General features: G+C 41.3%; 1 protein-coding gene across 4 annotated transcripts in view; it reads left to right on the forward strand.

The window, feature by feature from the left end:
- Positions 1 to 16,833, forward strand: part of LOC128643579 (phosphatidate phosphatase LPIN2) — a 212,554-nt gene that overhangs the window by 129,939 nt on the left and 65,782 nt on the right. For all 4 annotated transcript variants that reach the window (XM_053696421.1, XM_053696420.1, XM_053696419.1 and 1 more), the window contains one exon: positions 3,993 to 4,314. In XM_053696421.1, the coding sequence (XP_053552396.1) occupies positions 3,993 to 4,314 (322 nt within the window). The remainder of the gene's footprint in view (positions 1 to 3,992; positions 4,315 to 16,833) is intronic.

Here is a 16,833-nt window from a genome sequence, read left to right on the forward strand (position 1 = left end):
TTTTTCAACTAGCAGCGGCTGTTGCCGCGGTTGCCGGTGCTACGACATATTGGTGTGAATCCCTGTGTGATATGGTCGAGGGGGAGACTTCCATCGACGAAATACAGGAAAGGATTAAGGCGTTGAAGGTCGCCAATTCTTTCATATGTGACGCCAATATGCAAATTTGCCTGAATGCGAAGATATCAGGTTTTTCCGTTTTTAGCTCTGTGGCTAAAATCATGGTCTGCGGACATGACCTCTAAGTCGAGATTGTTGTCCCTACCTTTTCAAGGAAAGATTTTGTTCGGTCCAGGATTGGATTCGATCATACCCACGGTTACAGTAGGCAAGGGTGCTTTTCTACCTCAGGATAAGAAGGCTAAGCCTAAGTCTACCTTTCGTGTGAATAAGGCCCAACGCCAGCAGCCCGCTGCAAAAGCGGATCAGTCCAAGGGAACTTGGAAGCCAGTTCAGTCTTGGGTTAAGTCCAAGCAGAGCAAGAAGTCTTCTGCGTCAAAATCGGCATGAAGGGGCGGCCCCCGACCGGTCTCTGGACCAAGTAGGGGGCAGGTTATCTCTCTTCTCAGAAGCCTGGTTGCAGGACGTTCAGGACCCTTGGGTTCTGGAGGTTGTCGCCCAAGGGTACAGGATAGGATTCAGATCTAATCCACCAAGGGGCAGATTCCTCTTGTCAAATCTGTCTGCAAGACCAGAAAAGAGAAAAGCATTTTTAGAGTGTGTGAGGGATCTCTCTTCTCTAGGAGTTATTGTACCAGTACCCCCGGCAGAGGGGTCTAGGGTATTATTCAAACCTTTTTGTGGTCCCAAAGGAGTTCAAGAGGGGACAGTTCATGACGACAATAGACTTGAAGGATGCTTACCTTTATGTACCAATCCACAGGGATCACTTCAGGTTCCTGAGATTTGCGTTTTTGGACCAACACTTCAGTTTGTGGCCCTTCGTTTTGGTCTGGCGACGGCCCCGAGGGTCTTCACGAAGGCTCTGGGGGCGCTACTTGCAGTGGCCAGATCCAGAGGCATTGCTGTGGCGCCCTATCTGGACGACATCCTAGTCCAGGCGCCGTCATTCAGTCTCGCACAGGATCACTCGAGGGCCCTTCTTCTCCTGCTCCAATCTCACGGTTGGAAGATCAACCCAGTTCCCTGGTTCCTAGCAACAGGGTGGAGTTCCTTGGCACGATAATAGACTCTATAATCCATGAAGCTATTTCTCACAGATCAGCGACGCAGGAAGATTGAGTCCTCATGTCTGGCTCTTCAGTCCTCCTCAAGTCCCTCGTTGGCCCTATGTATGGAGGTGATCGGACTCATGGTTTCCATCATAGATGTCATTCTATTTGCCAGGTTCCATCTTCAGTTGTGCATGTTGAGACAGTGAAACGTCGATCATTCAGATCTATCACAGCAGATATCCCTGGACGTTTGGACTCGGAACTGCCTCTCTTGGTGGAACTGTCCGGAACAACTGCCCCTTGGGATATCCTTCTTGAGACCGTCCTGGAAGATTGTGACCACGGACGCGGGTTTGCCAGGATGGGGAGCTGTTTGGGGTGCCAGGATGGCACAAGGAAAATGGACCCGGGAGGAGTCTCTCCTCCCGATAAACATTCTAGAGCTTTGAGCAATCTACAATGCTCTGAAGGCGTGGCCTCTTGGGGTCATTCAGATTCCAGACACATTACCTCGGTGGCTTACATCAACCATCAGGGGGGTACGAGAAGCTCCCTAGCAATGAGGGGAGGTGTCTTGGATTTTGGAATGGGCGGGTGCCCACAACTGCTCATGTAGTGGCCCGCATCAAGCAGGAGCGAGCTTCGGCCATTCTGATTGCTGTCGTGGCCGTGGAGGACGTGGATTGTGGATCTAGTGGGGATGTCATCCTCTCCTCCTTGGAGGTTACCCTGTCGCAGGGATCTGCTAGAACAGCGTCCCTTTAAACTTCAAAATCTAGATTCTCTGAGGCTGACTGCATGGAGATTGAACACTTAGTCTTGGCCAGACGAGGTTTTTCTGAGAGGGTGATTGATACTCTAGTTCAGGTCAGGAAGTTGGTCACTCGTAATAATAATCTGGTCACTCGTCATAACTATCATAAGGTGTGGAGGACTTACTTGTCCTGGTGTGAGTCGCGTGGATATCCTTGGCATAGGGTTAAGGTATCCTGGATTCTTTCCTTTCTCCAGGATGGTCTGGAGAAGGGGCTTGCCGCAAGTTCCTTAAAGGGACAGATTTCGGCATTATCTGTCTTGTTGCACAAGAGGCTCGCTGAGTTTCCGGACTTTGATTCTTTTGTTCAGGCTCTGTCTAGAATCAGGCCTGTCTTCAGACAGACTGCTCCTCCCTGGAGCTTAAACTTAGTTCTTAAGGTATTGCCGAGGGTTCCGTTTGAACCTATGCACTCGATTGACATTTAAGACTCTTTCCTGGAAGGTCCTCTTCCTGTTAGCTATTGCATTGGCATGCAGAGTTTCTGAGCTGGCGGCCTTGCAATGGGAGCCTCCTTATTTGGTTTTTCACGCCAATAAGGCTGTTCTTCACACTGGATTGCGATTTCTTCCCAAGGTTGCGTCTTTGCAGGCTGTGGTGTCCTCAGATTAGGGTCTGCCTTTTTGCCCTCCCATTTTTCATTCAGTGTCCTCTAGAGCTTGGGTATTTGTTTCCCCACAAGTAATGAATGAAGCTGTGGACTCTCCTCCTCTTTAGATGGAAAACATAAATTATTCTTAGCTGATAATTTCATTTTCATCATGGGGAGGAGAGTCCACGGCTCCCGCCCGTTGCTCCGTTGGGCTGACCTAAATTGTATTTGTTCTTCTGACGCCATTTATACCCTGATATTTCTCCTACTGTTCCTTGTTCCTTTGGCAGAATGACTGGGGGATGAGGGGAGTGGGGGAGGTGTTTAAGACTTTGGCTGGGGTGTCCTTGCCTCCTCCTGGTGGCCTGGTTCTTATTTCCCACAAGTAATGAGTGACGCCGTGGACTCTCCTCCCCACGATGGAAACAAAATTATCAGGTAAGCAAAATTTATGTTTTTCGGTAAGCACTATGCATATTAGTAGGTAGCATCCAGATTTTTCCACCAGGCTGCCAGATATTGAAGCATGATTCATCACTCCAGAGAACACATTTCCACTGCTCCAGAGTCCAGGGTCGCGGCGTGCTTTACACTCTAGACAATGCTTGACATTGTTTGTTGATGTGAGGCTTGTGTTCAGTTGCTTGGCCATGGAAACCCATTTTATGAAGTTCCTGACGCACACTTCTTGTGCTATGTTGCTTCCATAGGCAGTTTTGAAGTCAGTAATGAGTAATGCAACAACAGATGGTAGGTGACTTTTACGTGCTACTTTCTTCAGCACCAAGTGCTCCTTCTCAGTGAGTTTGCATGGTCTACCACTTTGTGGATGAGTTGTTGCTCCTAGATGCTTCCACTTCACAATAATAACACAGTTGACCGGGGCATATCTAGAAGGACAGAAATTTCACAAACTGACTTGTGGCAAAGGTGACATCCTATGATACTGTCACGTTTAAAGTAACCAAGCTCTTCAGTATGACTCATTGTACTGCCAATGTTTGTTTATGTGCTGGATTTTATGCACCTGTTAGCAGTGGGTGTGGATGAAACACATGAACTCAATAATAAGTAGGGGTTTTCACATACTTTTGGCCATATTGTGTACCTCAGCTGAAATCTAAATCATTGTATCTAAACATCCTGTGGCCCCCAAATGTCACTGCCTTAAAAATCTGACTAAAGTGAGGATTAACACCTTGGGTGGTATGTAAAGGGTTCCACTTAGTGGAAACCTTTTCATCCCGTTCTCACAAACTCCTCTTTTTTTGTTCCTCATAAGTTCCTCCATGTTTAAAATGCTGATATTGAAACACATCTTAATGTAATGCAATTCATTAAAACTATTTTTCCTGTCTACAATTCAACACTTTTAAAAAAAAAAAAAAATCTAAATATTTTTTTTTTGTAGGTGTGTAAAAAGGAAAGAACAGAATATCCAAGAACAGCCACCATAACCCCATCTGAGAAAACACATTTTAGGGTGATTAGCTCAGAGGCAATGACAGGAGGAATCGATGAGACATTGATGGAAGAAGCTGTATGCACCGTACTAAAACCAGAACCAAGACCTTGTTCTATAAATATTCAAGTAGCTACAGATACATTGCCAGAAACTCCCCCTGAAAGCAACCCAGACACTCCCTCTAGTCCAGAAGAAGACCCTGAGTGTATAGATACTGTATCGGATATGAAATCTTCATTAAAGACAGACTCTCCTTCAAAAAAGAAAGGTAAAGTATCTTACAGCAATTCTGTAGTTTTTCAATATATTCAAGATCATTTCTGGTTTCTTTATAATCGGTCTCTGAGGTTTTGCTGCTAATGAGAGGATCGTTATGGTTTTAGAGGATGTCTAAATTTTTAGGTGAATGAACAAGGGGGGGAGCCTATCGGAATTCAGAACCTTTATGAGCTCTTATATGATAAAATCACATAATACTTTGTAAATAAGCAGATATATGCATGATAGAGGGTCATATGCGCTTCTATTCTCCATAATATATCTCATTTGTGTCTAAACCACAGGTGTGTAACTTCCTAAATACATTTTTTACCCCCAAAATGTTTCATTTCATTCAGATAGAGCCTAAAATTTAAAGCTACTGTCTAATTTACTTCCAATATCAATTTTGCTTTATTCTTTTGGTATCCTTTGTTGTAGAAGCAACAATGCTTTATTGGGAGCTAGCTAACAGATCGGTAAGCCAATGATGTGGCATAAGTATGCAGCCACCAATCAGCATCTAGCTCCCAGCTCCTAGCTCTTGATCCTACTTAGATGTGATTTTCAACAAAGAATACCAAGCAAATTAGGTGACAGAAGTAAATTAGAAAGTTGTTTAAAAATGTATGCTCTATCTAAATCGTGAAGATATTTTTTTTATTTCATGTCCATTTAAACACATAGGGCCAGATTACGAGTGGAGAGTTATTTAGTGCTTTTGCTAGAGTGCTAATTGTGCTTGAAGTAATCTTTTTGCACGCGTCATGTTGCGCTCGTATCGAATTAAAAGTATACTTTACCACACACCATACAGGTAAGAAACTAATTTAATTCTCGTTATGTAGGCAAATGCAGTTCCAGCTGCCTGCCCTCCCCTTATCAGAAAGTGAAGAAGTTCTGCCTCTGGGAAGGGAAGACCATGCACTAATTTTGTTTCTGTTGCACTATTTATATTCATTCAACACAAATTAAACAATATAGTGCATGGTCTTCCCTTCCCAGAGGCAGAACCTTTTTCACTTTCTGATAAGGGAATGGCAGGCCATGGGATTATGGGATATTGCCCCCTGGGACAGCACCATATACCATCATAAAACCACTTTAAAGCTGAACAGGGCCTCATGGGTTTTTATGTAATTTCCAAGGTTTAAAGATGACACATTTATTGACAAAAGATACACAAATAGTTAATAAGTAGTGGGCTGTAAAGCAAATTTCCATTCTAGAACTGAACAAACAACAAGTTTGACTCTGAGTAGTACAAAGGAGCAGAAAACAAGCTGCTGCTTAAAATAAAGGGGCTTGTTGATAAAAACAAATTAGTTTACCCATGAACCAATATGGCTAGTTGGCTGCACCCACAATTCTATACTTCAGTAGCCAAAAGGACCAAGAAACACTTACCCCTTATAAAACAATAACAGGCTTTTAATTTGCCCTCCTTTTACACATCAGTCATAAGACGAAATCACAGATTAAAACACACCACATACTATCACAGCCTGTGCTGTTGTCACCTCCCTGGCAATCACAGAAGCCAGAACATTATCTGATCAGTAATAGACTATTACAAATGAGATCATCTTCTGGCTTCTGTGATTAGTTATAATTTATGCAATTCATCATAGGATAATCCAGTTAAGTAGTTAGTTAACAATAACATACTTTATAGTTTAAAAATTATATAAGATTTGTAGTAGGCCCCTGTTCACTGATCTGTGTTCCCATTTACAACAATATACACATGTGGCAGTGGCTACAGCAAATAGATAATTTGGCTACCACAAAGGCTGCATTGCAGTCACAAGGCTAATGGCAGATATGCATTAAACCATTTACTGCCACAATGCACTAAAGCCATACAGGCGTTCGCTCATGTGCATTAACAACCACGAGGGGCTGTGACCAAATAGCCAGCATCTAGTTCTGTATACACACAGTTATCCATCCCAGCCATGAAGCGTGGTAATTACAGTCACACACACACACACTACAAGAGCAATTATTGCAGCTGCACAATATTGCAATATTGGTCTGTCAGTGTTATAATCACCCATATTATTTAAAACATGGTTAACATGCAACATGAATAAGACGCTGGCTTTAAAGTAAGAGATCAGTGAAAACTAAATCTAACACACTGACAGACAGGCCCTTGTAAGATTGCTAAGTAATAAAATGTTAATTTGCAATTCTTCAAAGTATTGGGCTTTTGTTTACAGACAAAAATAATATAGAGAAGCATGTGTGTACAGAAAGTGGTAAAATAAGGAGAACTGATTTCCCTACAAGTTTAGCCCATTCTGATGGGTTGTGATTTCAAAGAACATAACCAGCTACTTTATATACAAAAATAAATCTAATTAAAGGGCCATAATACCCAAATGTTTAAACACTTGAAAGTGATGCAGCATAGCTGTAAAAAGCTGATTAGAAAATATCACCTGAACATCTCTATGTAAAAAAGATTGATATTTTACCTCAAAAGTTCCTCAGTAGCCACCTCCCATTGTAAAGGATTTCTAAGCAGCATTTTAGTGTGTTTGTCCTGGGACATCTGAAGGGACTAGCATCGTGCACTCTCATATTATTTCACCAATCAGGTAAAGGAAGCTTACTATGAAATCTCATGAGAGTTAAGTCAAATCTCATGAGATCACAGTAAGAGTTCATGACCTCAGCACTGCTGATGCTGATTGGCTGCTGTTCATTTCTTCATTTTTTTAAAATTGTTTACCTGCAGCTGGGAGCAGTTGAGTATAACTTTTTACACAGAACTTACTCTGCTGAGCTGAGGAAATTGTGAGGTAAAATATCTTCCTTTTTTACATAGAGAAGCTCAGGTGATATTTTCCTGTCAGCTTTTTACAGTTATACTGCATCAGTTTCAAGTGATTTAGCATATGAGTATTATGTCCCTTTAAGCAATTTTTCATTATAACAAGTCTTTGGAAACATATTAAAGCAAAAAAAAAAAAAAAACTTTTACTGTACAGTGTCATTTTAAGCAAATATCAAAGGTTTTTTTTTGGTTTTTTTTTTTTACACATTTACATAACAAATGTGTTTAACAGGAATAAGAGCAAGTCCTTTGTAATTTAATTTTCTTAGCATGCTTTGATGTGTTTGAGATAGGTAGCTAGCTAGATAGATGGATAGATAGACACATAAAAAAGAAAGAATAAGCCGTTCCCAATAGTTTTTTTATGTGTCTGTCTATTCATCTATCTCTCTCTCTTTTTTATGACAGCTTTTACAAGCAGTAACATTTAAGGGACACTGAACCCAATTTCTCTTGTAAGATGTATCGAGTCCACGGATTCATCCTTACTTGTGGGATATTCTCCTCCCCTACAGGAAGTGGCAGAGAGAGCACCCACAGCAGAGCTGCCTATATAGCTCCCCCCTTCGCTCCACCCCCCAGTCATTCTCTCTGCCTGCTTAACTGCTAGGAAGGGCAAAGAGGAGTGTGGTGACAAAAATGTTAGGTTTTTATTTTCTCAAGCAAAAGTTTGTTATTTTTATATGGTACCGGTGTGTACTATTTACTCTCTGGCAGAAAAGGGATGAAGATTTCTGCAAGGAGGATGATGATCTTAGCATTTTGTAACTAAGATCCACTGCTGTTCTCACAAGGGCTGAAGAGTACAGGAAAACTTCAGTTGGGGGAACAGTTTGCAGGCTAAACTGCATTAAGGTATGTTCAGCTATTTTTTTCTAGACAGACTATGTTATTTCTAGAAAAGGCTGGCAATATCCCCATGAGGGAAGGGTAAGCTGTATTCAGACACTTGGATAGGAATTTCAGCTTGCATGAAGGGCTCATTAGTTACTGGTGACACTCACCTAGATTAAGAGTTTTGCGTTAGCCGTCCAAACCAGCGTTAAGGGGTCCTAACGCTGGTTTTGGCCGCCCGCTGGTATTTAGAGTCAGTCAGGAAAGGGTCTAACGCTCACTTTCCAGTCGCGACTTTTCCATACCGCAGATCCCCTTACGTCAATTGCGTATCCTATCTTTTCAATGGGATCTTCCTAATGCCGATATTTAGAGTCTTGGCTGAAGTGAGCATTAGACCTTCTACCGAAAAGACTCCAGCCGCAGAAAAAAGTCAGGAGTTAAGAGCTTTATGGGCTAACGCCGGTTCATAAAGCTCTTAACTACTGTGCTCTAAAGTACACTAACACCCATAAACTACCTATGCACTCCTAAACCGAGGTCCCCCCACATCGCCGCCACTATAATTAAATTTTTTAACCCCTAATCTGCCGACCGCACACCGCCGCAACCTACATTATCCCTATGTACCCCTAATCTGCTGCCCCTAACATCGCCGACACCTACATAATATTTATTAACCCCTAATCTGCCCCCCCAACGTCGCCGTTACCTACCTACACTTATTAACCCCTAAACCGCCTCACTCCCGCCTCAAAAACCCTATAATAAATAGTATTAATAACCCCTAATCTGCCCTCCCTGACATCGCCGACACCTAACTTCAAGTATTAACCCCTAATCTGCCGACCGGACCTTGCCGCTACTCTAATAAATGTATTAACCCCTAAAGCTAAGTCTAACCCTAACACCCCCCTAAATTAAATATAATTTTAATCTAACAAAATAAATTAACTCTTATTAAATAAATTAATCCTATTTAAAGCTAAATACTTACCTGTAAAATAAACCCTGATATAGCTACAATATAACGAATAATTATATTGTAGCTATTTTAGAATTTATATTTATTTTACAGGCAACTTTGTATTTATTTTAACTAGGTACAATAGCTATTAAATAGTTATTTACTATTTAATAGCTACCTAGTTAAAATAATTACAAAATTACCTGTAAAATAAATCCTAACCTAAGTTACAATTAAACCTAACACTACACTATCAATAAATTAATAAACTAAACTACCTACAATTATCTACAATTAAATCAACTAAACTAAATTACAAAAAAAAAAACCACTAAATTACAAAAAATAAAAAAATTACAAGAATTTTAAACTAATTACACCTACTGTAAGCCCCCTAAAAAAATAACAAAGCCCCCCAAAATAAAAAAAATGCCCTACCCTATTCTAAAATAAAAAGTTAACAGCTCTTTTACCTTACCAGCCCTTAAAAGGGCCTTTTGCGGGGCATGCCCCAAAGAAATCAGCTCTTTTGCATTTAAAAAAAACATTCAATCCCCCCCCCCCAACATTTAAAACCCACCACCCACATACCCCTAATCTAACCCAAACCCCCCTTAAAAAACCTAACACTAAGCCCCTGAAGATCTTCCTAACTTATCTTCACCATGCCGGGTATCACCGATCCGTCCAGAGGAGGGTCCCGAAGTCTTCATCCTATCTGGCAAGAAGAGGACATCCGGACCGGTAGACATGTTTATCCAGGCGGTGTCTTCTATCTTCATCCATCCGGCGCGGAGCGGGACCATCTTGAAGCAGCCGACGCGGATCCATCCTCTTCTTCCGGCGACTCCCGACGAATGAAGGTTCCTTTAAGTGACGTCATCCAAGATGGCGTCCCTCGAATTCCAATTGGCTGATAGGATTCTATCAGCCAATTGGAAATTAAGGTAGGAAAAATCTGATTGAATCAGCCAATCAGATTCAAGTTCAATTATAACGTTTTTTGAAGGGACTAAAGGGGTAATTGTGGCTTGTTTTTGAGTTTTTTAACCCACATGGTTAATTTAGAGACACTCTAGTGTTTGTTAGGCCTCAAAACATTGAGTGAGGTGGGAGGGGCCTATTTTCGCGCCTCAGTTGTGCAGTTTCTTTTCCTCTGAGACTTCTAACTGCTTCTCCAGAGGTTCCTGTCGTGTTTGAGGGGCTTTAAAAGAAGTTTTTTCCCCCACAAATTGTTCTGAAGGGCAGGTAGGAGCCACAGCAGAGCTGTGGCAAAGTGCTGAAAGTCTTTTTTACTGGTTTTTATGTTTTTTCAATCCGGTTTTGCCATTAAGGGGTTAATGGGTCTCCTGAAGAAAATTTTTGTTCATCAACGTTTTCTTCTTCAACCTATTGCGTGCATTGTTCCTGCAACTACTGCAGCTGCTTTCTGGTTTGAGGCTCTAGAAGAGGCTCTTCAGATGGAGACTCTATTAGAAGAAATTTTGGACAGAATTAAGGCCCTTAAATTGGCTAATTCTTTTATTACAGATGCCGCTTTTCAACTGGCTAAATTAGCGGCAAAGAATTCAGGTTTTGCCATTTTAGCACACAGGGCGTTATGGCTTAAATCCTGGTCTGCTGATGTGTCATCTAAAACTAAACTTTTGAACATCCCTTTCAAAGGAAAGACCCTATTCGGGCCTGAACTGAAAGAGATTATTTCAGACATCACTGGAGGGAAAGGTCATGCCCTCCCTCAGGATAGATCAAATAAGATGAGGACCAAACAAAATAATTTTCGTTCCTTTTGGAATTTCAAGAGTGGTCCCGCTTCAGCTTCCTCTGCTGCAAAGCAAGAGGGGAATTTTGCCCAATCCAAGTCAGTCTGGAGACCTAACCAGGCTTGGAACAAGGGTAAACAGGCCAAGAAGCCTGCAGCTGCCTCTAAGACAGCATGAAGGGGTAGCCCCCGATCCAGGACCGGATCTAGTAGGGGGCAGACTCTCTCTCTTCGCTCAGGCTTGGGCAAGAGATGTTCATGATCCCTGGGTTTTGTGTCTCAGGGATATTTTCTGGAATTCAAAGGCTCTCTTCCAAGGGGGACTTTTCACATTTCTCGATTGTCTGTAAACAGAAAAAGAGAGAGGCGTTCTTACGCTGTGTAGAAGACCTACATACCATGGGGGTGATCCGCCCAGTCCCAAAAGAGGAACAGGGGCTAGGTTTTTACTCAAACCTGTTTGTGGTTTCCAAAAAAGAGGGAACTTTCAGATCAATCTTGGATCTCAAAGTTTCATCATTCAAGATGGAGACTATTCAGTCTATTCTACCTCTGATCCAGGAGGGTCAATATATGACCACCGTGGACTTAAAGTATGCGTATCTACACATCCCTATTCACAGAATTTTCACAAGGGTGCTAGGGTCCCTTCTGGCAGTTCTACGACCACGGGGCATAGCAGTGGCGCCTTATCTAGACGACATCTTATTTCAGGCGTCAACTTTCCAGCTATTCAAGTCTCACACGGACATTGTGTTGGCTTTTCTGAAATCTCACGGGTGGACGGTGAACATAAAAAAAAGAGTTCTCTCTTCCCTCTTATAAGAGTTTCCTTCCTAGGGACTCTGATAGACTCGGTAGAAAAATATTTCTGATGGCAGTCGGAAAATCAAAGCTCTTAACCACTTGCCGAGCTTTTCATTCCATTCCTCGGCCATCAGTGGCTCAGTATATGGAGGTAATCGGACTCATGGTAGCGGCAATGGACATAGTTCCTTTTGCCCGCCTACACCTCAGACCACTACATCTATGCATGCTCAAACAGTGGAATGTGTATTATGCAGATTTGTCTCCTCAACTGCATCTGGACCAGGAGACCAGAGATTCTCTTTGGTGGTTGTCTCAGGACCACCTGTCTCAGGGAATGTGTTTCCGCAGGCCAGAGTGGCTCATTGTAACGACAGATACCAGCCTGCTAGGCTGGGATGCAGTCTGGAACTCCCTGAAAGCACAGGGCTTATGGTCTCGGGAGGAATCTCTTCTTCTCCCGATAAATATTCTAGAACTGAGAGCGATATTCAATGCGCTTCAGGCGTGGCCTCAGCTTGCTGCGGCCAAATTCATCAGGTTTCAGTCGGACAACATCACGACTGTAGCTTATATCAATCATCAAGGAGGAACAAGGAGTTCTCTAGCGATGATGGAGGTAACCAAAATAATCCGATGGGCAGAGGATCACTCTTGCCATCTCTCAGCAATCCACATCCTAGGAGTAGAGAACTGGGAGGCGGATTTCGGAAGTCGTTAGACTTTTCATCTGGGGGAGTGGGAACTCCATCCGGAGGTATTTGCCCAGCTGATTCAGCTATGGGGCACACCAGAATTGGATCTGATGGCGTCCTGTCAGAATGACAAACTTTCTCGTTACGGGTCCAGGTCCCGGGATCCCAAGGCGGTACTGATAGATGCTCTAGCAGTGCCTTGGTCCTTCAATCTGGCCTATGTATTTCCTCTCCTTCTACGTCTGGTTGCCAGAATAGAGCAGGAGAGAGCTTTGGTGATTCTGATAGCACCTGCGTGGCCACGCAGGACTTGGTATGCAGACCTAGTGGACATGTCCTCGGTTCTACCATGGACTCTGCCAATGAGGCAGGACCTTCTAATACAAGGTCTTTTCACGCATCCAAATCTAATTTCTCTGCGTCTGACTGCTTGGAGATTAAACTCCTGATTCTATTAAAGCATGGTTTCACTGAGTCGGTGATTGATGCCCTGATTCAGGCTAGAAAGCCTTTCACCAGGAAGATCTATAATAAGATTTGGCTCAAATATCTTTATTGGTGTGAATCCAAAGGTTACTCGTGGAGTAAGATTAGGATTCCTAGAATATTGTCTTTTCTCCAAGAAGGTTTGGAGAAGGGATTATCAGTTAGTTCCTTATAAGGACAAATATCTGCTTTGTCTATTCTTCTACACAAACGTCTGGCAGATGTCCCAGACGTTCGAGCATTTAGTCAGGCTTTGGTCAGAATGAAGCCTGTATTTAACCTGTTGCTCCGCCATGGAGCCTAAATTTAGTTCTTAAAGTTCTTCAAGGGGTTCCGTTTGAACCTATGCATTCCATGGATATTAAGCTTCTATCTTGGAAAGTTTTGTTTTTAGTAGCTATCTCTTCGGCTCGAAGAGTTTCTGAGCTATATGCTTTACAGTGTGATTCCCCTTATCTTATTTTCCATGTAGATAAGGTGGTTTTGCGTACCAAACCTGGGTTTCTTCCTAAGGTTGTTTCTTATAAGAATATCAATCAAGAGATTGTTGTTCCTTCACTGTGTCCTAATCCTTCTTCAAAGAAGGAACGTCTGTTGCACAATCTTGATGTGGTTCGTTCTTCAAAGTTCTACTTACAAGCAACTAAAGATTTCCATCAAACATCTTCATTGTTTGTTGTTTATTCTGGTAAGCGGAGAGGTCAGAAGGCTATGGCTACCTCTCTTTCCTTTTGGCTGAAAAGCATCATCCGTTTGGCTTATGAGACTGCTGGCCAACAGTCTCCTGAAAGAATTACTGCTCATTCTACTAGAGCTGTGGCTTCCACATGGCTTTTAAAAATGAGGCTTCTGTTGAACAGATTTGTAATGCGGCGACTTGGTCTTCGTTTCATACTTTTTCAAAATTTTCCAAATTTGATACTTTTGCTTCTTCGGAGGCTATTTTTGGGAGAAAGGTTCTACAAGCAGTGGTACCTTCCGTTTAAGGTCCCTGTCTTGTCCCTCCCTTCATCCGTGTCCTAAAGCTTTGGTATTGGTATCCCACAAGTAAGGATGAATCCGTGGACTCGATACATCTTACAAGAGAAAACATAATTTATGCTTACCTGATAAATGTATTTGTCTTGTGATGTATCGAGTCCACGGCCCGCCCTGTTTATTAAGACAGACATATATATTTTTATTTTTGAACTTTCAGTCACCACTGCACCCTATAGTTTCTCCTTTTTCTTCCTAGCCTTCAGTCGACTGACTGGGGGGTGGAGCTAAGGGGGGGAGCTATATAAGCATCTCTGCTGTGGGAGCTCTCTCTGCCACTTCCTGTAGGGGAGGAGAATATCCCACAAGTAAGGATGAATCCGTGGACTTGATACATCACAAGAGAAATTAATTTATCAGGTAAGCATAAATTGTTTTTTTTATATTTGTGATTCAGATAGAGCATGCAATTTTAATCAACTTTCTAATTTACTCCTATTATCAAATTGTCTTCATTCTCTTGGTATCTTTATTTGAAATGCAAGAATGTAAGTTTAGATGCCGGGCCATTTTTGGTGAACAACCTGGGTTGTTCTTGCTGATTAGTGGATAAATTCATCCCCCAATAAAAAAGTGCTGTCCACAGCGCTGAACCAAAAAAAAAAAGCTTAGATGCCTTTTTCAAATAAAGATAGCAAGAGAATGAAGAAGAATGGATAATAGGAGTAAATTAGAAAGTTGCTTAAAATCGCATGCTCTATCTGAATCACAAATAAAAAAAATCAGATTCAGTGTCCCTTTAACAATGAATTAAGATGCCAATTAAAGCCATCAATGTTTTATTTTTTTGGGACCAGTTTTAGTGCAGATTTATAATAAAAACAAAACAGGGGATTTTTTTTTATTTATTATTATTAATCTGATTTAAAAACTTTTTTTCTCTGATTTGACAGGGGAGGGGGCTGCTTTTAAATTAAATTAAATTTCTAGGTGCAGGTGTATTGGATAGCTACGATTATGGCCCATGGCCGAAACATGTCAGCACTCCAATACTCACTGTAGTGTATGTTGCATCAGTTTGCTACTGACCTCCTCAGGTCCTATAACCTGTTTTGGAACTGAAATAAAGGAAACTTTTATTCAATTGCCCTTCCTACAATACACTTTTTTTTCGTGTTTACACACACACATATAAAATATATATATATATATATATATATATATATATATATATATACATGCATACGCATACATACATACACATACATACAGCTAGATATAGATAAAATATATATATATATATTATCTATATCTAGCTGTGTGTGTGTGTATGCATGTATGTGTGTATGTGTATGTGTGTATATATATATATATATATATATATATATATATATATATATATATATATTGTATATATGTGTATGTGTGTGTGTGTGTGTGTGTGTGTATATATATATATATATATATATATATATATATATATATATATATATATATATATATATATATATATATATACACAACTCATTGTGTAGTTCATTAACAAATCTAGACAGGCCCAGAGGCTTGTTTTCCCACAGAAAACCTCTGAATTACATTGTTTCCAATGCAGCAAAGGATTCTGGGTAAGATATGCAAATTAAGTACACAATGACTCACCTTATTACTTCGGTCTGCTTTTCAGCAGGTTCCCTTTACGCCAAAGTATCGCTGTTCACACAGCTTATAAACTTAGCTAGGGTAAGTGCAGTGATTCATAACCATCCCAGGACAGACTGTTTCGTGGTTTTTGCCACTCATCAGCTGGGAGAAGGTTAGAATCACTGCTGGGTGAAGTTGATTACCCAGAATCCTTTGCTGCATTGGAAACAATGTAATTCAGAGGTTTTCTGTGGGAAAACAAGCCTCTGGGCCTGTCTAGATTTGTTAATGAACTACACAATGAGTTATTTTTTCTATATTTTGTGCGTAGTGGAGGATTTTAAACTCGCCTTTTATCTCCCCCTAATTTAAAATGTTGTTGTATTCTGCCCGGAATCAACTTCACCCAGCAGTGATTCTAACCTTCTCCCAGCTGATGAGTGGCAAAAATCATGAAACAGTTTGTCCTGGGATGGTTATGAATCACTGCACTAACCCTAGCTAAGTTTATAAGCTGTGTGAACAGCGATACTTTGGCGTAAAGGGAACCTGCTGAAAAGCAGACTGAAGTAAAAAGGTGTGTCATTGTGTACTTAATTTGCATATCTTACCCGGAATCCTTTGCTGCATTGGAAACAATGTAATTCAGAGGTTTTCTGTGGGAAAACAAGCCTCTGGGCCTGTCTAGATTTGTTAATGAACAGCCAGAGCAGCTTCCCCGCCTGCAGATCCTCTCTTCACACGTCAGTAATGACTAATCCGACTTCCTCCAATCATGGCATGGCCTCAGGCAATGACTCCCCTGGGGGGAAAGCCGTAATTGGAGGAAGCCCGATTAGTCATTGCTGACTTGTGAAGAGAGGATCTCCGGGTGGGGGAAGCTGCTCTGGCTGTGAAAAGAAGAAAGGTAAGTTTTTAAACAAAACGGCTACTTTCTAAACATTGATGAATGAAAGTGCCCCTGTTTTTAATAGTATTTTTTTAAAAAACGGGCTTTCATTCATCAAAGTTTACCTTCACTTTAAGAATAGACACAGATTCTTCTAGGTCCTTTATTAAAGTCATGAAAATATTTACAGTAGAAAATATAACTAATAGACATAACTGAAAAGTCTTCATTGTATTTGGGTACTAGATGGATATATAGTTTAATTTATCCTACTTCCTAATCACTCATACACTTTGCAGTATTTGCTCTTTTTTACATTTCTGTTATCTCTGGATTCAGGATATTTGTTCAGCACATGTTGGCTTAAAGCTACTTCTGCTTATTTAGAAAAAACATTTTCAGTTGTTTATGTTTACAAATAGTAAGAATTAACAGCACCTGTTGATTTTTGACATGAGCACTTCTCAAGCTTTTAATGTTACTTCTAGGAAATATATATATATATATAGGGCCAACTCGCCCTGTTTCTGCGCAAGCCTTCAGGTTGATTGACGCTCCCTGCTAGCGCACTGCTTGTTAAATGCCGACAGCGTATGCTGAGCGGATCATGTCGGACAGACCGATG

This window comes from Bombina bombina, unplaced genomic scaffold (genome assembly GCF_027579735.1).
Source record: "Bombina bombina isolate aBomBom1 unplaced genomic scaffold, aBomBom1.pri scaffold_565, whole genome shotgun sequence".
In the NCBI taxonomy this organism is placed as follows: Eukaryota; Metazoa; Chordata; class Amphibia; order Anura; family Bombinatoridae; genus Bombina; species Bombina bombina.